General features: G+C 43.3%; 1 protein-coding gene across 6 annotated transcripts in view; it reads left to right on the top strand.

The window, feature by feature from the left end:
• Window positions 1-24,517, top strand: part of ACACA (acetyl-CoA carboxylase alpha) — a 2,143,878-nt gene that overhangs the window by 434,977 nt on the left and 1,684,384 nt on the right. For all 6 annotated transcript variants that reach the window (XM_044054575.1, XM_044054578.1, XM_044054576.1 and 3 more), the window contains one exon: window positions 9,218-9,299. In XM_044054575.1, the coding sequence (XP_043910510.1) occupies window positions 9,218-9,299 (82 nt within the window). The remainder of the gene's footprint in view (window positions 1-9,217; window positions 9,300-24,517) is intronic.

Raw genomic sequence — 24,517 nt, 5'->3', positions numbered from 1 at the left:
TGGATAACTCTACTTACAGGTGTATATTAAAAGCTCTCGGATGACATTTCTTATCAGTTATCAAGTACAATGTCCCTTTCGGAATGTATCTCACTAAACATGTAAAACAACAAAGACTACAAAGGTTCCCAACCAAAAAGATCATGGGCCTAAAGCCTGTGAGCTACAGAGAGAGGCTGGAAGCTCTGTCACTTTTAGTATCTTACAGACTTGTACACAAACTGGATATAGAATGTGATTGTACAAAACTGTAATGCAAAAACAGAAATTATTTTTGAAGTGAAACTTCTTTAGACATGGTAGTGAGAGTTGGGAGTAAAACAAAAAGTGAAACTTAAGTGAGACTCTGCCGGACGGTGGTGCTGTTTGGCATCCGACTGTTGCCAAACCATAAACTACATGCCCTGAGAACATGCTATAAGGAAATTAGTGAGTTTAAGTATGCCGAAATTCATTATGTGCAAATGTGTTTCAAAGCTGTAACTTTTTATCAACATGGTAGTTTATTGTACAAATAATTGACTTGCTCTTATTTACGTTCAATTCAAAAAGGAACTGAGTGAACTGTTAAAATTATGAATGCTTCTTTCCAGCTTCACTCCATTAGAACTAGTCAAGCCTACTCAAACATACCAGTAGAGTGTAAAAACACACTACTGAGCCATCATCCTGAAGACACATGCAAGCAATATCAGCAAGTGAATTCTTTAAATGTAAATTTTCACTCTCCACTTCCTCTTAAATGCAAAAACAACACTGACAACGTAGCCTGATGACAGGACCAGAACACCAGTGTATGTTTGATACACCAACAAGAAATAATGGAGGAAAAAAAAACTCAGTGTATGTTTGATACACCAACAAGAAATAATGGTGGAAAAAAAAACTGTCTTCACACTTGTTGCTTAGCAGCACAGCATAACTCAACACCCTGTGCTCATTAAAGAGAAGAAAAAAGTGAACAGCAAAGGATTGTACCATAGAGGTCTGCTAAGGTATAGTTATTTCTTTCGTAAGCTTCATAAGTATGTACTAGGCTAATGACCACAGCGGTCTTTTTAAGCTTAGCCATGCATCCCAAATCTCTGGCAAGTTCTGGTGCCCTTTTCAGTGTAAGCAGGGGTTTAAATGATGAAATATTTGCAAGCAAAGACCTGGGAGATGAGCCATTTACAGGCTATGTCCATTGGAGACTTAGGTCCCAAACCAGGGGTGAATTTACGGCTCCCTAGCCACTTGTCCAAATTACAGTTGAATTAGATTAAGGAGGAGCACTGTTTCACATGGATTGGGAGCCTGTTCCAGAGAAGGGGTACTCACTGAGATACATACCTGTCTCTCTCAAGCACATCCTATTTATATCACAGGCAAGGTTCAAGTCTTCAGAATAGGTAATTCTGGTGTTGCTGGTTTTGAAAATATGCTACTACTACTACTGCTGGGATTCAGTGCCCTTTGCTTCTTCTCTCACCAGCAAAACAGTAGCACTAATCCAAAGTTCAGAAACAGGCCACAGGCTCTTTGGTGCTCAGTAGCATACCTGTCTACCTGGAATCATCAAAGATCTGGACAAGGCCCATGAAAAATAGGTACAAATCTGTACACTGATTAACATAAAATTTGCATACATAATTAAATAACCCGCCCACTTCAATGGAATTGTGGGATGACAACTTTCAAATGCAAACTGAAGAACAGACAACCAAAATATGGCACCAAAGTCCCCCTGCAGCCATTCCAGTGTCCCATTACCTGGCTATTTCACCCCATTTACCATAAACACTAATGTGTGCATATTGCTTTACTTCTACAATGATTATTTGGATTTTATTTTTACATTTTGTAGCACAATGCACAAACACGAATAGTATCTACTAAACAAAGCAATATTATTGTCTCACAATGAAAATAGACTTGGCATTAAAACTTCTCTGCCCTTGAAACTTACATTCATTGAAACAGCATAGAAAACCACACCACATCCAAAGAAAATGCATCTGACCAGTGGTGGATAAAGATTACCTTTGGGCTGTTTTCAAATCATAGGCCCCTTGCACACAAAACAGGAAACATACATGTGTTCTTTGATACACCTTCCTGACTTTATTAAATTATATTCCTTGTATAATACAGCACACTTGTTAGACTTAAGTTAGAGCACATTTTAAATTTATATTTTGAACATTTTTCCAGTAGGCAATGAAACAAAATGCATGAACCAATAATGGCAAAACTGCCCAATTCAGAACATTTCCATCATAAAAGTCTACTTACACACACACACACACACACACACACACACACACACACACACACACACACACACACACACACACAATATCGCATTTTAAATGTATTGTTTGAACAATGAAACAAAATGCATGAACCAATGACACAAACTGCCTATTTAAGGACATTTCCATCATAAAATTGTAAATATATAAATAGAATGACAGTAGTGTAAGCCATAGGCATCTTGCACAGCTTCTTGCACTGATTTTCAATTTCAGTTTTTTTTTTTGTCGGGGGGGGGGGGGCACACAAAAGGGCAAGAACCAGAGACACATTTTAATCATTGCTTGTATAATTTTGGAAAGTTGCTAGAATAAAACATGTTACCGCCATGCATTTAACTGCTAAGGCTTGAACCCAGGACCCTGTGCACTACAGTCAGAAGTGAACAACATATCCTTATGCCAAAATCATCAGCTTCTTGAAAGACAGTTAGACTGAAACTTAAATGGCTATCATTTAGTGAATTCTGTTTTCACTTCTCACCATAGCTCTCAACCTCTTAGCACAAAAAAAACTAGACAAAGCCAGTAATGGGGGAATACAGCCCCAAAATAGGGACACATTTCAAATACTTAACTGATCTTATATTGCAGTTTAATTTGGAATCCTTTAAAAGATAAAATGCATTATTTATGTTTTATTCAGTTTATTTAGGAATCTTGAAAAAGACATATGTATTGAAAATACCACATTCAGTAGCATGAGTTTGTATCAAAAATTGTGATAAGCAGGTATGCTGTTTAAAGTTACATTGTTATAATAAATAAGCTGGGGAGAAGGTATTCAGCTTTACCCCGAACCCCACTGGAATTGCTTTTATACAGAAACGCAGTATATGATGACAAATTCAGATACAGAAAAGATTTATACTTTTCCCAGTTCAATGTGCTAGCTTTGAGAATTAGGAAATCAAAAACTTGCCTCCCCCATTTTTCTGCCAAACTTCCATACATTTATTTGGTGCATTCCTAACCCATCACCCCTTATTCATCCCAGTCTTACTTATTTCCTCAGGAAAGCTTTTTTGTGTGTCAGCCATTAACTTTCACTCTGAAAATGCATCCTGTCTTATACTGTTCTTATGCATGTCTTATTCTAGCTTCATAAATATAAGCATTTGTCGATGCCACAAGTTAGCTTCCAGGTGTTAATTCATGCAGCTAATCAATTACACATTTTAAGGTGTAAACTAAAAGGTTTGCTCAGTTAAGTGACTTGAACAGAGACACATAGCATGCAGGAGGAGGTTGTAATTACCCAGTCCTGGTCTACAGGATTTTAAAAACCATCTCAGTGGATACATCTTTGGGAGGGTGAGGGGGGGGGGCATTCATGGCAATTATTAAATCTACTTACAAGTTAAATACTGCTAAAGTAAAATAAACATCAAATAAATAAATAAGCTAGAAAACAAACCATAACTATAAAAGTATAATATCCTTTGTTCTAAACATATTTTATATTTACCAATATGTACTTTTAATAGTACCTGCTTTGGTTTTCTACATCTTTTTGAGAATCAGCAGGGTCGTAACTGCAAGTAACAAAGGCTATTTGTATCACGTCAGACAGGAATACAATGGTTCTATATCGTACCCTGGTACTGACACTTGCATATTAGATGGTTTTTGATCATACTCAATGTACCCGACTAGAATTCGGAAACTTTCAGGAATGATATACAATATGAGCCTGAAATTAAAGAGCCTAGGATTAAGTGAGGATAGCTGATGTATGGAAATAGGAGAGACTCAATATATTTATATATATAAAAATAATGTTGCTGATGCATTGCTGACATGTTGAACATCTCTGAGCTCTACACACACACACACACACACACACACACACACACACACACACACACACACACACACACACACACACACACACACACACAGTGGCAGCTCCATGTTCTAACTTCTGCCCAGTACCCATACAGCAGTTTCAGTTAGGTTGGTACCTTACTGGGGAGGGTAAATGTGCATTTAAGTACCATTTCATTTCATGCATGAACCTGTTGCCAGACTCTTTGCATCAAAATTTGGCAATCTTTGGGTTATTTTATTTTGGAATTCAATATGTTAACCACAAGACCGCAGTTTCAGTTACTGCGAGCTGTTAATGACTGATCAGAGGGTAAAATAGGCATAAAAGACAGGAAGACTGACATCTTAATAAGAAATAGCAAGATAATACCTGCATTTTGAAAAAAGTGTTCCTTTACAAAAGTAAATAACGTGGACACAGCTGTTAGTGTATACTGACTTACAGCGGCAACTCTGTGTTCTGTCTGGAACCCATCGGGCTCAAAATGAGCTTAAATCCACCCATCTGGTTCAAAATGAGCTTAAATCCATAACACCACAAGCAGTCTGGCAACCAGCTTAAAATCCATCATGGCACAAGCAGTCCGTTGAGCTTAAACAGTCGGCAGTCCCAGTATTCAAACAGATGCGCTCCCAGCCTCCCACGCACGTCCCTTGAGCTTAATTCCGACAGGCTGATGGAGCTGACGTCATCACACACGTGATGACGTCAGCTCCAAAAGCGTAGAAATTAAAAAGTTTTAAAAATATTGAAAAAAAATCGGAAATGAAGGGGTGCCACTCTGGAATCGTGGCACCCCATAATTGGGACCCCAAAACTCGGAAAAAAAATGAGTAATTCGGGACGGTTGAGAGGTCTGCTCAGTAGTCACATCTCAGATAATGGAGGGGTCTGCAGGCTTGCTGTAGCCTTTTTCTTGGTAGATGCCTTGAATAACAACCAGATCAATCAGGAAGGTCCCCCACATGCACTCACTGCAAAACCAGAAGCAGTAAGGAATCAATAACCCTCTGTTCCTTCTCTCACCAGGAACAAAACAGAAGCACTTATCCCAAGATGATTACTAAGAGGTGGAATGTGAGCTCTCTCCAATAACTGGCGGTGTTAGACCAGATGTAGCAAATTTTAAAGCTAAGGTGGAGAAAAATAGGTTACTATCCTAAAGAGTTGTAGTGTGCACTAAACAGATATGAAAGAGGGGGTAGCTCAAGCTTTAGCAGTCAAAGAGGAGAGCCACCAACTTTAAAAGAGCAAGATGTATTAGAATGGGATGGACACTTTGCATTCTGGCTCTACGGAATACAATGGAAGGCCAAATAAATTTAAATAGCTTAAAGGGAAATAACTTCAAAAAATGGTAAGTTTGTTTTTACAGACAATAGCTAATGAAATAGGAGAGGCTGAATTTCCCTTTTGTCTTCTTATCACACTGCTTTTTTAAACACATTTAGTAAAATATCACTCAAGACATGGGTACATATATATTAACAGAAAAAAATATATATTTGTTTTCTCTCTATACACATTATCATTACATTTTCTTTCTTTATAGCAACTGTCTTTCAGTTCAGTATTTCATAAATCACTCAATTCCTACGTTCTTCTTTCATTTTTAGTCCAAGCCCTAGTTTATGTAAAGCAGTGAAAAGATCTTAAAGGATGCAAGTTCGACCGCTAAGAAAGAGCATGTGAAACAAATTGTCTCAAATAAAAAATTGTTTCTGCACGTAAATATACATAAAACAGCGCATTTCAAATACCTTAATGTAAATCTATTAAATGCATTTGCAGTATATAAGTATATATTGTAATACAAGTCCAATACAAAATAAATGTGTTCTAAACAAAGTGCAGCAAGCACGGTGAGAGAAGAAAATGCATATAGCTAAAGGGCTCTCAATTTTTAGACAAATGTAATGCACTAAAATTTGGGGAATACTTCTTCGTTTTCTTTCGGCTTTTTCCGGTTAGGGGTTTCCTCAGCGGATCATCTGTCCGCTCGTGGTTGGCAGTGGAGTTTTACGGTGTCGAGTTGCCAGCCCGGCGCCCAACCTTCCAAAGAAGGCACACACACGCACACAGTCACAGCTAGGGTCAATTTGGAGTGTCCAATCCACCTACTGCATGTCTTTGGGATGCATAAGGAAACCGGAGCACCCGGAGGAAACCCACGCGACCACAGGGAGGACATGCAGACTCTGCACAGAAGGCACCCCAGCCGAGAATCGAATCAGAGAACCTCTTGCTGTGAGGCAGCAACGCTAACCGCTGCACCAACGTGGCCACCCTAAAATTTGGGGAATACTGCTGGTCAGAAATAGAAAGCTACCTGTAAAAACACATTGGTAGGTTTTTGTTTTGTGACCCTGCAGTGTGTAAATACACAGAGACACACACACACACACACACACACAACCATACACACTCACTCTGAAAACCAAATGCTACAGTCAAAGTTAGAAAATTTCCAATTATTATTGCATGATTACTAAACACCACTTCAGAAAAATTAAAATGATATAAGTAAACCACAAGCAACTGCTTAATGAGAATATGGTTATTGATAGCCATGTTTGGAAGAGTGCAGGTGCCATATGTGGGACCAGGAACTGCAGGCAAATGCTACATAAGGTAGAGATGTATTTTCGTGTCTGGGTGCTAAAGGGGGGGGGGGGGGCACCAGAGATGCCTGCATGTGCAGTTGCATATAAAACAAGCTGACCCAGACCATACTTCTCAACTCTCCCTAATTTTCAGGGATGTCCTTGATTTTGACTCAAATTTTAGCTCTGTCCATCTTAATCACTCCTAACACTGTTGACTTCTGGAGGAATGGTAGTGAGTTAGTGAGTTACACTTTGTAAATAATAAGAATAATTAGAGTTATAGACTTAGGTGGTGGTGCTGCGATAGCATTGTCGCCTCACAGTAAGACGCTGTCCGGTTCGACTCTTGGCTAAAGCGTCTTCTGCGTGGAGACATGCGTGAATGGGCGTACCTTCGTTGAAGGTTGTGCGTCAGGCCTGGCAAGCCGGTACGTAAAAATCAGCTGCCAATCATTAGCGGACCGGAGTTCCACTGTGGCGACCCCTAACCGGGAAAAGCCGAAAGACACAAACAGAGTTATAGACTTATTTTACTTCAGAAAATGTTTATTAATTCACATTCCTTTATTATGTCATCATCTAAAGTTAATAGTAATAATATTTTAAACAGTGTGTCTGAGAGTGTCCCTCATTATTTCTGGATTTGCCTCTGATTATGTTGAGATTTGTCCCATTTCAGTTGCGAGCTACACCCCGTGCAGACTGTACTTTTGGTTAAAATAGAATAAATTCACTGGGGGATAGAGCTAGTGGCCTTCCATGTCTTGGTTGCCATGTCTGCATTTACCAGTCTGCTTTACAGTTGAAGCATATGGATTGGACACATAATGACCATGTAATTCCACTTGTACAGTACACCTGGTATACACACACACACACACACACACACACACACACACACACACACACACACCATTAGGATAAAGGTACTCTGTGTCATCCTGCAGGACAGTCTACAAATAGCTAGCCAGTTTTTAACTCTTGCTAATTCAGAAGCATCAACTTCAGCCTTCACCTGGGGAAAAACAAGTACAGAATTCTGTCTGAGGAGGACCAATACACAGGATCCCCACTGTATGGATGTTTCATAAAGCTGTGCCCATATTTCAATGTGAGAATCCTGTAAAACACACACACACACACACACACACACACACACACACACACACACACATCATTAGGAGAAAGGAACTCTGTGTCATCTTCTAGGCCAGTCTAGAACTAGGTAGCCAGTTTCTAAATCTTACTGATTTATAGAATTGATTGCATTACATCTCTATGAAAATGCAAGAAAAATTGCACCTCTTCTCATCTGTTAATTGCTGGAGGAGGCATCACTCTGCACAAACCAGGTCGTCACACTGCTGCCTTGTATCTGCATGTGTATACGTGTATGCATGTCTGGAGACCATTGTGAGTTGGAAGAATATATTAAATACACAATACACAAATATGCATTTACTTAAAAAAGACAAAAATACACATGATGGATTTGATGGCATTTTGAAGCAGGTTACAATCTTTTAGGGCAGAAGCACTGACATAATTTTCTTGCAATAAGAACCTTGATTCATTGGGACCTTAAAAAGCATATCCCAATGTCTGCCATGCTGCTAGTTGGTAGCACTTGCAGTCCTTTAATACAGAAGTTTCACTTCTACCGAGTGTGGTCACCACACACATTCTTTTTTCATCCTTGTGTCAATGGGTCAAGTAGGGTAGTATCTACCATATCAATTTTTGTTTGCAAATAGTCTCAAAGCTCACAAGCACTTTGAAATGAATCTCCTTTTTGTATACCTTTCCCATTCCTTTTTGTGTACCTTTCCCATTCAACTAATTTTGACTAAAGTAATTATAAATAAGTAAATTAAATGACTAGAAGTTGTGTACAGCAGTAATAGGACATTCACCATTTATATTCTTATAAGTAATGTTTAGATTTACTATACATTTTGCCATTTGATATGATGTATCAAGGTCTAGTGTTCTACATGCCGGTGTTGTCCACCACTGGGGTCTGTTACTAGACTTCTCTTCATACTGTGAGGTATTGGAGCATTAATGCTGTCTAGTGACTGCTAATAACAGTTCTGCAGTAGAAATTTCTAGTGTTAATGTTGTCAGTCTCTGGGGATTTGTTAGTAAACTTTCATTGTACAGTGAAGCAGTGGAACTTTAGTGATGCACAGTGAATGATAAAATTTCAGCAGTATAAACAAATAGTGGTTAATATGGACAGACTTTGAAGTCTTAATAATCTTTCTTCATTTTGTTCTATGAAGTGTTGGAACTTTAGTGCCCTCTTGTGGCTACTTACAATTCGCAATAAAGATGTTTAGTGCTAGACATGTTGATGTTGTCCATCTTTGGGGTCTGTGAGAGAACTTTCTTTATATTGTACTATAAAGAGTTTTTGCTTTGGTGTCTCCTACTGGTTGCAAAGAGTTTAGCAATATAAGTGTTTTATTTTATTTTTCCCACAGAGGGCAGGTGCTTCCAGCACATACCTTGTTGAACACTGTGGATGTTGAATTGATCTACGAAGGGATGAAATATGTACTGAAGGTAACTGTATTTGGTTTTCATTGTGGTATTGCTGACTACCCGAGACAACCCTGCTGTTTTTGGAACCCTGAATCATTTGGATTTAATGGCACCACTTTATATATTAAATGCAATGTCTTTGGGCCCTCACCAGGCAGAATAAAATGTCATTGTTTCCCCTTTGAAAAATATGATTAAAAATCTACACATATATATGTGAACATTTGTAGGGCCCATCTGCAGAACTTAAAGTAATTAATGCGTCCCAGCCACTACTCATCCTTTGTTTCTTTCAAAATTTCCGCAACATAATACAGTCTGTGGAAGCAAAGCTGCATACAGTACTGCAGAGTTATTTAAACACTAGAAAAGTAATCTAAATGTGAATGCTAGCCTTTCCAGTTTTTGTGTAGGATAAAGCCCCATCCAAGCATGCACTTGGGAAAAGAAATCTGTTTCTGGAATATAGAATTTTACAAACAGTAAGTGCCTTTTTGACTTTCCAGTGCAAGGTCATTTTAATATGAAAAGGTTAATAGCCTAGCCTACATTATTAAAGAAACTAAACGTTTTCGTTTTTTAAACAATTGCTTTGGTGAGTTCTTGTCAGCATTGCCTTGCTCTTCTTACAAATAGCATTTTTTTCTCCCTGTGGTGTGGTAGCATGCAGCAGTTTGTGTATTGAAAAAGCTTGTCTATATCATTGTGACATCATAGCCACAAGCTGTTTATTCTATTATTGGCAGGGAGTTCACAAGAAAAAAACTGAGTAACCTTTTTTTTTTTCTGAATCGTTTTAGAATATCATTCTTGAGCCTGGTTTCCAAATGAAATGGGGTGGGGAACTTCTTACGAAAAGCTGCTTTGAATTTGCAAAAAAATGTAGTTTAAATTGCATACTATTATTGTTGGGGAAATCTTTAAATTTAGAAAATATAAACAATTTTCTTAAATTGCTTCCTGTGAGATCCACGTACAAGTCACACTGAAAGAATTCACTGAAACATTGCTAATTTCACTGTCATTTTCATATAGCGCATTGTATTAGTATTATGGAGATATATGAATCAAATAATCTTAATTTGAAATCCACTTTTGTTGCTAATATGCTTTCAGAGTAACTTTTCTTTCTCTGCTTTATTTATTTATTTTTTTGTGGGGGTGCATTTAGGTGTGCATTATGTATCTTTAGCAATTAGCAGTGAGCAATTTCTGTTTAATTATTTTGCTAATAATACTCCTTAATTTGAGTATCTGATGTTTTCATGTGTGCAAGTACATTTATATACAGTATGTTAAAAAATATAAAGCCACCCATTCCATTCAGTCTGCCATCTGTAGACCATATTTCTTGTTTTGTTTGCGGTCTTGATGAGCAGGGTGGACCAGATTTCTCAACACTCAGCAATGGTTCCTGGCTAGACCTGTGGGATCCCAAGGCTTTCCCATGTAAGCTGTGAAATGTAATGTCTCAAGCATATCATGAGTCTGCATTGGGACCATCTTCCGGGTGGGGGTGGGGGTGGGGGTTGCTGTGCTAGGTACCTCTCCTAATGGAACATCCACACTTGGTGCCCAGACCACTCTAGCTGACCCAGTCTTATTTTGGAGAGCAGCAGTACTGTAAGAAACTCCCTGATTTCTGAGTTCTTCACTCTGTTACAGGAAGTGTGCCCAACAACCTTATGAAGGAATTTATCTTCTGCTTGTATCTATAAGCTCATCCTTTTGGTCCCTAGCCAAGGCTGATGTCCATAGGTAAGGATGTTGACCTAGACTGACATGTAAATTGAAAGCTTTGTACTCTTTCCTTTCAGAGACTGTTCTTTAACCTCACCAATGGAGAAAAAGGATTTTATTATCCCTTCCAGCCAGAACCACCTTCCCCAGATATTAGGAGACTTACTGACTACAAAATATCCCAAAATAAAAAAGCTACAGAGGTGCAGGCTGGAATTCCCACTCCTTTTGATACGCCTTTTTCTTGTAATGTCATCAGACAGTAATTTGATATGGACATCCACCAAATGATCTGGTTTTAAAACTTAAACATTATTTTTCCCTTCTTTCTCTCTCAGCTTTCAAAGTCAGTAGTTTTTACTTGTGCTGTGTCCAATCAGTGATAGATTTCATTTGCTGGATAATGGCATAATACATTCTGTAAATTCTCCCAGTTACCACAAATTTTATATACATACTGTATAAAATGAATAAATGAGTGAAATGCTTTGTAAATGATATCAGTTACTGTTGTAAAATTCATGGTCTGTACACATGACTATACCAAATTATCCCTGTTCTATGCTTGTATAGTCATTCTCTGCAAGATTTATGATAATAATGTCGTATTAATGAAAATACATTCCATCCTTGTACAGATGTTCTTAGTGTTTCACTGTTGCAGTCATTACATTTGGGTTATCCTGCTGGCAGGTTGCCCTCAGTCGGCCTGAATTCCAAAGTCTTGGGTCCTGCATCGGTTGCTGTTGCCTCTTCCCTGACATCAGGTCGTCAGGGGTATAAAAGATGCAGCCGACACCATTTTATTCAGTCTTTCTTGCTGCGCAGTGCCCGAAGCAGAAGCAGTTCGCAAGTGCTGGTCGGCCGACTCCTGAGATTTTCGTGTTCGAGTTTCAGATCCGAAGTCTTCATTAAAAGCTAAGTACCCGTTGAAACTTTTTCTTGCTCCAGACCGATGTCAGAAAAAGTTAATTGTATTTCTTGTGGGAAGCAAATACCTCATAAGGACTTTCATTCTTACTGTATTCCTTGCCTAGGCCCTGAGCACGACGTTGCTAGTTGTCGGTTTTGTGCTAGATCTAACCAACGCACTATTAAGTGTCGGTACGATTTTGCATTAAGCCATTTTGGGCGAAGATTTAATTATACAATGTCATCGGATAGCCATCCGACTACCGGAGTTCACAAAAAACGCAAAGAAAAAGAAAAAGGCAGGCAACTGAGGTCCAAAACCGATGATGAAGCTTCTCCTAAGCAGGTTGCCGGTTCGCTGGTTCTCAGTGAGGTGCTTTCGCAGCCCCTGACGCCCGCTACTTTAGAGTCGCAGGCCGCTACCGACTCCCACGTGGAGTCAGCCAGGCCGCAGGAAACTCAAGGTATTGGCGCCTCGGAGATTATTCCCTCAGATGGGTTCAGAGCCGCTGAGCAGGCATCGGCTTCTGAGGGTGTATTCAGACCTAAACAATTATATATTAAACTGGCTTCAAAGACAAAGACTAAAACACCTTTAAAGACAAAGAAGCAAGTTCACCAGCCACAAGGACAGGCCTCCATGCCCAAAAAACAGATGCTCAAAATGGTCGAAGACTTAATTACCTTGATCAGGGGTTCCCATCCCCCTCCTGAGGCCTAGGCAAGAGACAGACTGTGAATCTTCAGATCAGGTTTCCATTTCTTCTGATTCCTCTTCTGATCAGGAATATTCTCTTCCCCCCTATGAGGATTCTGATGCTGAAGAATCAATTCCTTCAGCTTCCCCTCCTGAGGACTACTCTTTTGGGGAAACCTTGCATACCATGAGGGAGCACTTCCACTGGGAGATCCAGGATTTTTCAGAATCTACGAAAAGGGTCAGAGACTTCCTTTTACTTCCTCAACACAGGCCTCTAGCTATTCCACCTGTGTTGGACATTGTAGATGATGTGTTCTCGGAGTCCAGTCTGACCCCTGACTCTTTACCTCCAGCTCCTGTTAAGCCGGACATATACTACAGGGTCCCTGACTCTCATAAATTCCTTTTAAGAACCCTACTGCAGACCTAGAAACTATTTCTCAGGGTCCAAAAGGGGTCAAGGCTTCTACTGCAAAAAACCCTACCCCCTCTGATAGGGATTCTAGGGCTCTGGATAGATGGGGAAAAAAGATTTGCACATCTGCTACTTTGGCTATAAGGGCCTTAAATTGCCAGTTTCATATGCTTATATATCAGTAATATATCATGACATTGCTTAAACAGAAAATGATGGCAAATTCTGAATGTGCAGAAAACAAAGAAATACAGGATTTATTGCATGCAGCTGAACAAGCTGGAAAGCATACTTTGCAATGTGGTTTTGATTCTCTGGAGGCCTCCTGCAGGGTCGCTGTTACGGGTTCTGTCAATAGGAGGCATGCTTGGTTACAAGAACAAAATCTGCCTGACCATGTTAAAGCAAAATTATTAGATGCTCCTTTACAACATGATACCTTGTTTGGTGTTAAGGCAGAAGAGGTGTTAAAGAAAATGGAAGACAAAGTTAAATCTATGCAAACAGTCAAGGATTTCTTACAGGTACAGCCACCTAGATTTAGCAGACACTGGCCTACAAAGAATTTGTCCTTTCCAGTCTCAGACAGACCTCAAAGGGGCAGATCACAGCTGCAAGGATCCTACAGGTCTAAGCAGTGGAGTACCTCTACCTCCAAAGGTGGACAGGACAAATCACAATCATACAGGAAACAGTCCCAATGACTTCCCCCTGCCTGCACCAAGCGCTTATCTTCTGGCAGCACCTTAGGGGGGAAAACTAGCACTTTTTTCTCAAAATTGGCACATTATAACCCAGGACAAATGGGTTCTAGACATAGTGTCTCAAGGCTACAAGTTTCATTTCCATACCCTACCAAGGGCAAACGGTTGGCCAGACCTGCCAAAAAATCAATGGGCAGAGGCCCAAAAACAAGTCGCAGCTCTCATGGATATGAGGGCTATTCAGCAAGTGCCTCAGCAAGAGCAGGGACAAGGATTTTACTCAAGACTGTTCTTGGTACCCAGAAAGGACCAAGCATGGAGACCAATACTGGACCTATCTATTCTAAACACTTTCCTGGTTATACCAAAATTCAAGATGTTGACCTTACAGTAGCTTCTGCCCATGCTGGGCAACAAGGCTTGGCTCGTGACTTTAGACCTAAAAGAGGCATACCTGCATGTTCCAATCAGACAAACATGCAGAGGATTCCTCAGATTCAAGGCTGGCTCAAAGCATTACCAATTGTCTGCACTGCCCTTTGGCTTATCTACTGTGCCCAGGGTCTTCACAAAGTGCCTGGCACCAGTAATTGCTTACTGCAGACAAAGAGGAATACAAATATATCCATACTTGGACGACTGCCTCATACAAGCAGAGAACAAGGACATTTTACTACAGCATATGACGTTTGTGTTAAGACTTTTAACATGCCTAGGGTACACAGTCAACAAAAAGAAATCAAAACTAGTACCCTCTCAAGAGATAATATTCCTGGGTGCAAGCTTAAATACAACTGCTCAGATGGCTTATCTCACTCCAGACAAGCAAAGGCAACTGACTACCTATTTCAAGGAAATGGCAACAAAGGCCCAGTTATCTGCAAGAAAAATTCTGCAGGCTTTGGGCTTCATGGCATCCTGCATCTTACTAATTCCATATGCAAGACTGCATATGAGGAAAATTCAGTGGTACCTAAAAAGTGTTTGGACGCAACATTGCCACAGTCTGGAGACAATGATTACTCTAATTCCCTGCCTACGACAGGAGTTTCGATGGTGGGCAAAGGCTTGCCACCAAAACAAGGGACAGCCATTCTCACTACCCCCAGCCAGGCAGAGCCTAACAATGGATGCATCAAATTATGCCTGGGGGGTACACATGGCAAGAAGAGGCATTCAGGGCACCTGGTCCACAAACCAAAAGCATCTACATATCAATCAAAAAGAGATGCTAGCTGTTCAAAATGCCCTGACAGCCTTCAAGGATCTACTTCATCCGGGACAACTACTGATAAAGACAGACAGCAACCACGGTCATGTGGTACATAAACAAACAGGGGGGCACTCATTCTTATCCCCTGTGCAGACTAACCATGGCTTTATGGGACACAGCATTGGCTTACCAAGTTCATCTGCAGGCACAATTCCTGCCAGGAAAGGAAAACACTCTGGCAGACGAACTAAGCAGAAACCTCATGGATCACCACGAGTGGCACCTTGATCCACAAGTCTTCAGCATGATAACAAAGAAATGGGGACGCCCGGACAAAGATCTATTTGCCTCTCCTCAAAACAATCAACTAAAAAGATTCTGCACAAGGACTTATCACAGACAAGCTTGGAAAGTGGATGCCTTATCTTTCAACTGGACAAACCTATCAGTATATGCCTCTCCTCCCCAAGGTACTCCTAAAGGTCAGGCAGGAGAAACCAAAAATGATTCTGATTGCCCCAGACTGGCCACACCAGTACTGGTATCCGATCTTAAGGAACTTGTCCCAATGCCCAGCATGGACCTTACCTCAAATACCTCATCTACTGTCCCAGCAAAACAATCAGATTCTGCACAACCAACTCAGGACCCTAAACCTGGCAGCATGGCGGATAATGTCGCCATACAAACCACACCTCTCAGTAAAGCTGTGATGGATGTCATTTTAGAAGCCAGAAGGCCTAGTACTAGAAGATCCTATGCTGGGAAATGGAAGAGATTTTGCGCTTGGAACCAAGCTCAAGGAACTGATACAGCTGTCCCAAATATTCCTCAGATTTTGCAATACTTAACCGAGATGCTGGACAAGGGCCTATCTTTCTCATCAATTAAAATCCATGCCTTTGCCATTTCGGCTCATTACAATACAGAGCCACCACTCTTTTCTCATCCTTTATTAAGGCAGTACCTCAGAGGAGCCAAAGACTTAAGGCCTCCAAGGAGAACGCCAATACCTGCATGGGACCTCAATTATGTCTTGGAAAAACTCACCTTACCTCCTTTTGAGCCAGCTGCTACTGAAATATAAAATTCTTATCTTGGAAAACAGCTCTGCTCCTAGCAATAATTTCTGCAAGATGAGTTTCAGAGCTACAAGCTCTCATGGCCATGGAACCCTTTATCATTTTTTATCCAGACAGGGTGTCTCTGAGAACAAACCCTACATTTATGCCTAAGGTGGTATCCAGTGTAGCCCTTAACCAAACTATTCATTTACCAACCTTTTATCCAAATCCACAGAACAAGGGGGAGAAAATTCTGTATTCTTTAGACGTACACAGACAACTTAGATTCTACTTGGACAAAACTAAAGATCTGAAGTAGGAGATTCATTTGTCTGCAACCTGTGGGTTATGGATCCGATATCGGATCCGAACCGGCATGGTTTTCCAGCTATGGATCCGAGCTCTCAGCTCCTCCCCTCACCCATAATGCCCTGCTCTCCCTATATGACCTCAGATCTAGTTTGCCGCGCTGGTGACCAGATTGGATTTCAGAGCTCTTCAGCTAAGTGTTGATTATTGCATTTTTCAGTGCTAAATTTAAAGTTTTTCAGTTAGTTTTGTGTGGAAGTTGTAGGTTCCCTTTCTTTATAGCTTAAAGTTGTTTAGTTTTAATAACTTTTATAACTTTTAGTTTCCCTCCCCTCGCTAGTGCGTAGTGTGTGTTTGGGCCTGTGTTTGCTTGGCTAGTTAGCCTTTACTTTCTTTAATTTTCAACATAAAGTAAAGTAGTACTAGTATCCTTAGGATGTCTGAACCCCCTAAGGCTTTCTTTTCGAAGTGCTCCGAGTGTGGCCATAAGCTTTCCCCTGCTGATGGCCACACTCGGTGCGTTCAATGCCTTGGGGTTGAACACCTCACTTCTGGATGTTCCATTTGTGCAGGGTTCAACCCCAGGGCATTGAAGGAGCGGAGGTCGAAGCTGGTCCTGCCGGGACTTTTGCCCCCGGACTCGGCTTCGGCTACCGCTCCTTCGGGGGGTACCGTGTCTACGGTTCCCTCCTCTCCAGCTCCCCCTCCTCCACCTGGGACTCAACCTCCCTCTAGTGGTTTGGAGGAGAGGGAAGCAAGAAAGAAGGACCGGAGGGAGAAGCACCATAAGCGGCGGGCCGAGACCTCTGTTTCGGCCCCGCCTGCCAAGCGGGCTTCTCCTCCGGCCTCCTTGTCTGCTGGTTCTCCCCCTCCTCGGCTCCGGTCTCCTGTGTGCTTCTCACCGGGACCTGAGGAGGAGGAGACCCGATCTCCGTCGAGGCTATCGAGGAGGCACTCAAGGCCTACCTCGGTAGCCTCAAGATCCACGTACAGTTTATCTGCTGCTGATCTGGACCGGATGATGAGAAGGTTCATCCAGGCCCAGATGCAGATGGGAGTGCCTGAGCTCGACCCCTTTCTTTAAACCTATAGCTCCTTCTCCGACCCGCTACCCGGGTTCGGAGCAGTTGGAGCCGAGCAGCCGGGCCGGGGTGGGTCGGCGCCGATAGTACTGGGTACTTCGGATCCGACCCTGCCCTCGAGTGCTTCGGATCCGACCTCTCGGAGCCTGGATCCGAGCTTCGGATCCGGGGGGATCAGTGCTCCTTCGGCGCCATCCGTGTCGGAGCGCACTATCCCCTCGGATCAGAGTGCTTCGGTGCCGGCTCCGATCCACTCTTCGGATCCTAGGGGGAGCCGATTATCGGATCCTTTGGTCGAGGTCGGCTCCCCCTCGGCTTTTGATGTAGTGGAGAGGGCCCTGTTGAGGGTTTCCGGACCCCCGGCACTTGCTTCGGCTCCGTCCCGTGCTCCATCTGCACTGGGCCAGGCTTCCACCATCTGGCCACTGGGACAGCCCGCTCCTTTGCCCCAAGTTGTTCCTTTGGAACATGACACCGCTTGCGAGGGGTCTTCTGACAGCCCCCCGGAGGATGCCCCTCGCAAGCATACGTGCAAAAGGAGGCACATAGACTCCCCCGAGTCTCTCACAGAAGACACGGATTTGGAGGAAGGGGAAGGCTCCCCAAGATCACCCCCCGAGGATGTCTCCTTTGGAGACATCATGGAAATGCTTCGCATAAGGGGGGGGGGTCTGCCCCCAAGTCTTCCTCGGACGAGTCCGTGTTCTTGGAGGCATTTGAAGCGGGCCCGTCTACCTCTTGGGTGTCCCCTCCTGCCGACCCCCTGGTGGACCTGATTACCACCAGGGCGTGGAAGGATCCGGACACCGTGGAGCCAATCCCAAAAAGGCCAGACCGTATACTTAGTCCCCCGGCTGACCGTGCCCATTGGAGTAAGGGACCTCCGGTAGATGCCATGTTGACGGCGGCAGCCACCAAGAGGGAACTTGCTCAGGAGAGCCCCTCAGTCCATCCCCCGAGCAAGGAGTCTCGGATGATGGACCGCTTGGGAAAGTGAATGTTTAGTTCAGCGACCTTTTCAGTGAGGGCGCTGAACTACCTGGCACATGTGATTAGGATGCAGTGCGATCTTATCAAGGAATACGCTGCATCCCCCCCCAGAGTCCATGTCGGAGGAGGACAAATTGTTGCACTCCACCCGTATGGCCACTCTCAGGTCCGTGACTAATACCTCTATGCGGTTACTGTCCCATGCTACGGAGGGAGCCGCTAGAGCCGCAGGGACAGGCCTAGTTACTAGACGTCAGGCCTGGCTCCGTCATTGCGATTTCACGGAGCCCTTCAAGGCGTCATTTGCGAACGCTCCCTTCGATGGTTCTGCCCTTTTTGGCAAAACTGTTTGCGATACTTTGACCCAGAGCGAGAAGGACGGGAAGGCACTGTCTGCCCTCGGAATCTGCTTCTCTGTGCCCCAGAGGCCCTATTCTAGGAACCAAAAGGGCCAGAAGAAGATGTGGTTCCGGAAGTCGCAGCAGTCCCAACCCGCTCCGGACAACCAGTCCTTCCGTGGCAGAGGAGGACAGGGAGGACGCCGCCCCAGGGGCAGAGGGGCTCCCAGGAACTTCGGGTCCAGAGAACCCTTCTCTGAACGGCCCGCGCAGCAGCCCTGAAGGGCTGCCCGGCTGCTCCACTCTGGAGGCAGTCGGGGGGGTTCGGAGCACCTAGCGGCATGGGAGTCCATAACATCAGACCGCTGGGTCCTCCGCATCATATCCAGAGGATACCGCATCCCATTTCATCACATTCCAAAATTGAAGTCCCTCCCCGACGTTCCACCCGGTCAGTGGGAGGCCGCTTTAGCAGAAATTGGCCATCTGCTAAAGAAAAGAGCCATCCAGCCCGTCCCCCCAGACCAGATCGGATCAGGGTTCTACTCCAGGTTCTTTTTAGTGCCAAAAAAGACGGGGGATCTAAGACCAATATTAGACCTTTCACTCTTGAACCTGGCAGTTCCCAAGGAGAAGTTCCGAATGGTTACCTTACAGTCTATTCTCCCCCTTCTGGGAGAAAATCACTGGATGTGCTCTATAGACCTCAAGGATGCGTACTACCATATCCTAATGGACAGGCGATCCAGGAGGTTTCTCCACTTCTGGCTGGGAGCCAGTCACTACCAATTCCGGGTCCTTCCCTTTGGTCTCACCACAGCCCCCAGGGTGTTCACCAAGGTATTAGCAGTGGTAGCGGCCCACCTGAGGCTTCAGGGGGTGCAGGTCTTCCCTTACCTGGACGACTGGCTCCTCACCGCTCCAACAAGGCATCTACTGTTATTGGCGCGAGATTCCTTTCTCCATCTAGCTTCCCGTCTGGGCATCACAATAAATGCAGAAAAGTCCAACCTAGCCCCTACGCAGTTCATAGATTTTATAGGTGCCAGGTTAGACACGAGACGGTTAAGAGCCTTCCTCACTGCGGACAGAATTCAGAATCTGCAGCTCCAGGTGCGGGCCATCCTCCACTCCAGCTCAGTTCCGGCGGAGTTGGTCCTGAGGGCTCTAGGGTCCATGGCAGCAGCGATAGCTCTTCTTCCTCTCGCCAGGTTCAATATGCGCGTCCTTCAATGGACACTCCTAGTTCAGTGGTCTTACCTTGCTCTTCCTATGCATCATCCCATTGCGATCAGCAAAGCTTGCAAGCGGTCCCTCCTGTGGTGGTTCCACTCACAACAGCTCCACGGAGGCCGCCCCTTTTGTGCTTCTCCCCCTCTCGCCACGGTGACCACGGACGCCTCCCGCCTCGGGTGGGGGGGGCATTTTGCAGGCCGGACGGTCCAAGGCACGTGGAACGATTCAGAGACCTTACTGCATATCAATGTTCTGGAGATGAGGGCAGTGCTCTTAGCGTTGCAAGCACTACAGGTCTTTCTCCCCTTGGGAACTATTGCAATTCATTTGGACAACATGTCTGTCGTCTGGTACATCAACAAACAGGGGGGAACCAGGTCTTACCCTCTTTGTCGAGAAGCCATGAGAGTGTGGGAATGGGCAATCTCCACCAACCGCTTTCTCATCGCAATGCATATTCCAGGTCGGTCCAACATCCTTGCGGACAAACTCAGTCGCACCATTCTCTCCCCTTACGAGTGGTCTCTCAATGCTCAGGTAGCGAAACGCATCTTCGCACGGTGGGGAACTCCTTGTTGCGATCTTTTTGCGTCTCCCTCAAACACCAAGTGCGACAGTTTTTTCGCTCTAATCCCTCCTCCCGGAGATACCCCAAGAGACGCTCTGGTGCATGCTTGGCCCCCCGGTCTTCTTTATGCTTATCCCCCTTGCCTCTGATGGTCCAAGTTCTTCAGAAAGCCTCTCGGTTGGGGTGCAGAATGATTCTCATTGCCCCATTCTGGCCTCGACAGATCTGGTTCCCTTTCCTAAGGTCTCACTCGGTGAATCCTCCTTGGATTCTAGATCCCATTCCGGATCTGATATCTCACCCGTCCCATCTATCAACCCCGAATCTGGACAACCTGAAGCTGACTGCTTGGCTGCTCCAGTTCCACTCCTAATCAGGACTCCCGGTATTTTGTCTCCAGTTAAGGCCATCCTGGTAGCGGCTCATAAACCATCTACCAGGAAAGTTTACCGCAGCAAGTGGAAACGGTTCTCCATTTGGGCGGAGCGGCAAGGTTTAGACCCTTTTACAGTTCCCCTTCCTCTGGTGCTTGACTTCCTAACTACTCTTTTTAATGATGGTGCCAGCAGTTCCACGGTCAAAGTGCAACTTGCGGCAATTTCTCACTATCACATTGGTCAAGACTCCAGTCCACTGATGTCTGCCAAATTGTGTAAGATTTTTCTAAAAGGTACTTTTCTCCTCAGGCCCCCTGTAAACAAGTGGTTCCTCCTTGGGACCTATCATTGGTTCTTCAGGCCTTGACCGCTCCCCCCTTCGAACCTGCGGCTACGGTAGATCTAAAATTTTTATCTTTCAAGACGGCCTTTTTAGTAGCCATTACCTCGGCCAAAAGAGTTTCAGAACTTCAAGCCTTATCCGTTAAGCCTCCTTACTTGGTCTTTCATCCGGACCGTGTATACCTCAGGACCAACCCGTCCTTTCTTCCTAAGGTAGCTTCTGAAGCAAATATTAATCAATCCATGAACCTCCCTGTTTTCTTTCCTAAATATCAAAACAAAGGTGAATACAAGCTACATTCCTTAGATGTTCACAGGCAACTTAGATTTTATCTGAACAGGACAGCTGGTCATAGACAATCCGACCAGTTGTTTATTTCCTTTGCTAAATTCAATTTGGGTAAACCAATTTCCAAAGTCTCCTTATCACGCTGGATTTCGCAGTGCATTTTATTGGCTTATCAAGCTTCTGGAAGGCCCACACCGGAGGAAGTACATGCCCATTCAACCCAGTCAGTTTCTACTTCAGCGGCCTTTAAAGCTAGGATTCCTCTGGATGATATTTGTTCAGCAGCCACTTGGGCTTCATCTCATACCTTTATTTCCCACTACAAGTTGGATATTACATCTAGAGGTAGAGCATCCTTTGGCTCCGCGGTGCTCCGGAATATCCTTCCATGATGGCCGCCCAAGATTCAGGTAGCTGGGGACTCTGTCCCACAGGTTGCAGACAAATGAATCTCCTACTTCAGATTTAGAAGTTATGTACTCACCATAGCGTTCCATCTGAGTAGGTGTATTCATTTGTCTGCAACCATCCCGCCCTCCTATCCCCCTGGCCTTGTCAGTTTCCTGCATATTATGTGTTACCCTTTTTAGGGTATTTCTATTGATGGCAAACTCGATCTGAGGTCATATAGGGAGAGCAGGGCATTATGGGTGAGGGGAGGAGCTGAGAGCTCGGATCCATAGCTGGAAAACCATGCCGGTTCGGATCCGATATCGGATCCATAACCCACAGGTTGCAGACAAATTAATACACCTACTCAGATGGAACGTTATGGTGAGTACATAACTTCTTATTTTCAGAAAGACAGAACAATTACTAGTGGCATATGCCACAGCATCACAAGGAAAGGCCATCTCCAAGCAGACTATTTCAAAGTGGATAGGTCACTGCATTCGTTTCTGCTACTCACATCATGGCAAACCAGTGCCTAAGGGCATTAGGCCACATTCAACCAGAGCTGCAGCCACTTCTGCAGCCTTTCTCAGGGGAGTATCAACCAAAGACATTTTAGAGGCTGCCACTTGGAGTTCAGTGCATACCTTTACAAAACATTACAATCTGCCTCTTTACTCTAAATCCAGGGCAGGCTTTGCCACTGCAGTTCTGCAGGGCCTCATAGCCGCTCCTAATGCTGTTTAGCTCCAGCCCCCCAACCATAACTTTGGGACTCAACCTAAATGTAATGACTGCAACAGCGAAACACGAAGAACATAGTACAGTTGTGTACACTTACCATAAATGTAGATGTTCGAGTGTATTCACTGTTGCAGTCCAGGTTACCCACCCGCCATCCCCCTTATTTTTGCTGGAACTTATCTTTACTTCTCTAATCTATACAACCTAGGTGGTGTCTTTGCTTATAGATGAAGGTAAAGCTTATTTCTGGTGCATGTATGTTTTATTTACATAAATTTAGCCTACCCTTTTGGGGGCACCTGACATCTGGGGCAAGAAAAACTGAATAAAATGGCGTCTGCTGCATCTTTTATACCCCTGACGACCTGACGTCAGGGAAGAGGCGACAGCAACTGACGCAGGACCTAAGACTTTGGAATTCAGGCTGACTGAGGGCAACCTGCCAGCAGGGTAACCCAAATGTAATGACTGCAACAGTGAATACACTCAAAAATCTACATTTATGGTAAGTGTACACAACTGTACTTTTCCTTTTTAGCCATGCTATGTCTAAAGAGGATCTTTAAGTCATCCCACCTACCCAGTTAACAAATGCATTCATAAATAAGTTCTTCTGGAGATGGGATTTAATTCAGCTCATCTAGAGCCTTCTGCTAAGTGTTCCCTGGACAGTTCACAGCTCTTCTGCACTCATTTGGTTTTCCCTGGTCTGTACAGCTGTTGCTTCAACCATCTCGCACAGCTCACCATTAAATGGTGATAAATTGACAGCTCATCACCTTTTGTAACCTGAGTGTCCAGAACATATATCAGTAGGTCTAAAGGTATTCCTAAAAGTCAGTCAGTGACCACTAACCCAAGGTTAATATTCTGGCACTATTTAAACCTATTTTTGAACATAGTGTTCATTATGAACAATCCGTGATTACTGCAGAAGCCCAGTAAGAGTTTATCACTGGGGTTCATAGGTAAGTCGTAGGTAAGCTGCCCTTGTGAGCCTAGCCATTTTCTCTCAAAGGTGAAAAATTAAACCTGGGACATTATGTCTGTAAGGGAAACACCTTAACCATTAGCACAAATAAACCCAACAAAAACCAAGGCTCATCGAAGTGCACACCAGGAGCAATTTTATTAGTAGTAAACACAGGCTGCTTTCAAATCCACATTAGCACCACAAATCATTACATTTTCATCACAATACTTCATCAAATAATATTAAAAATAGTCTAAACTTGCGTCAGGTTAGCGCTTGAGTTAAATAAATTCAATATAATCAAATAATATATAAATAAACCCAAGCGTGAGCAGGCAATATTCCTCGTTGTAAAAAACCAAGCAGAATGGATGCCAAATAGATGAAATAAAAGAAATATTTAATCCACAATCGGTTTAAAAACAGTCAGATGAGTGCTTTCGCAGTAATGCTTCTTCAGATCTATGACAACTTCAACAAAAACTTGGGTAATATATATTGGTTGCAGCCAGCATTTAGCAAATTGAATAATTAGGAGCAGGTCTTAAAAAGGTATACACCATGGCATTGGAAATATATGCTGTTGTAGTAAAAGTATATATACAACCAGAGTATAAACATATGAAAAACATAAGTAAAGTACAAACATAGTCAAATGCATAGAAAAAAATACTCTTGGCTATTATTATACTATATGTATGCTATTGCAATAAAGCTACACATACAGCCAGAGTACAAACATGTAGAAACACATATAAAGTGCAAACATGATCAAGTGCATAGATAAAAATACTATTTGCTGTAATTAAATAAAAACATTGGGTGTATTCTGAATAAATTACAATAAAAC

The sequence above is a fragment of the Protopterus annectens genome, chromosome 13.part0 (genome assembly GCF_019279795.1).
Source record: "Protopterus annectens isolate FY-2018-M chromosome 13.part0, PAN1.0, whole genome shotgun sequence".
NCBI lineage: Eukaryota > Metazoa > Chordata > Ceratodontiformes > Protopteridae > Protopterus > Protopterus annectens.
The sequence above is the reverse complement of the archived record's forward strand: the minus strand, read 5'-3'. Positions and strand labels throughout refer to the sequence as shown.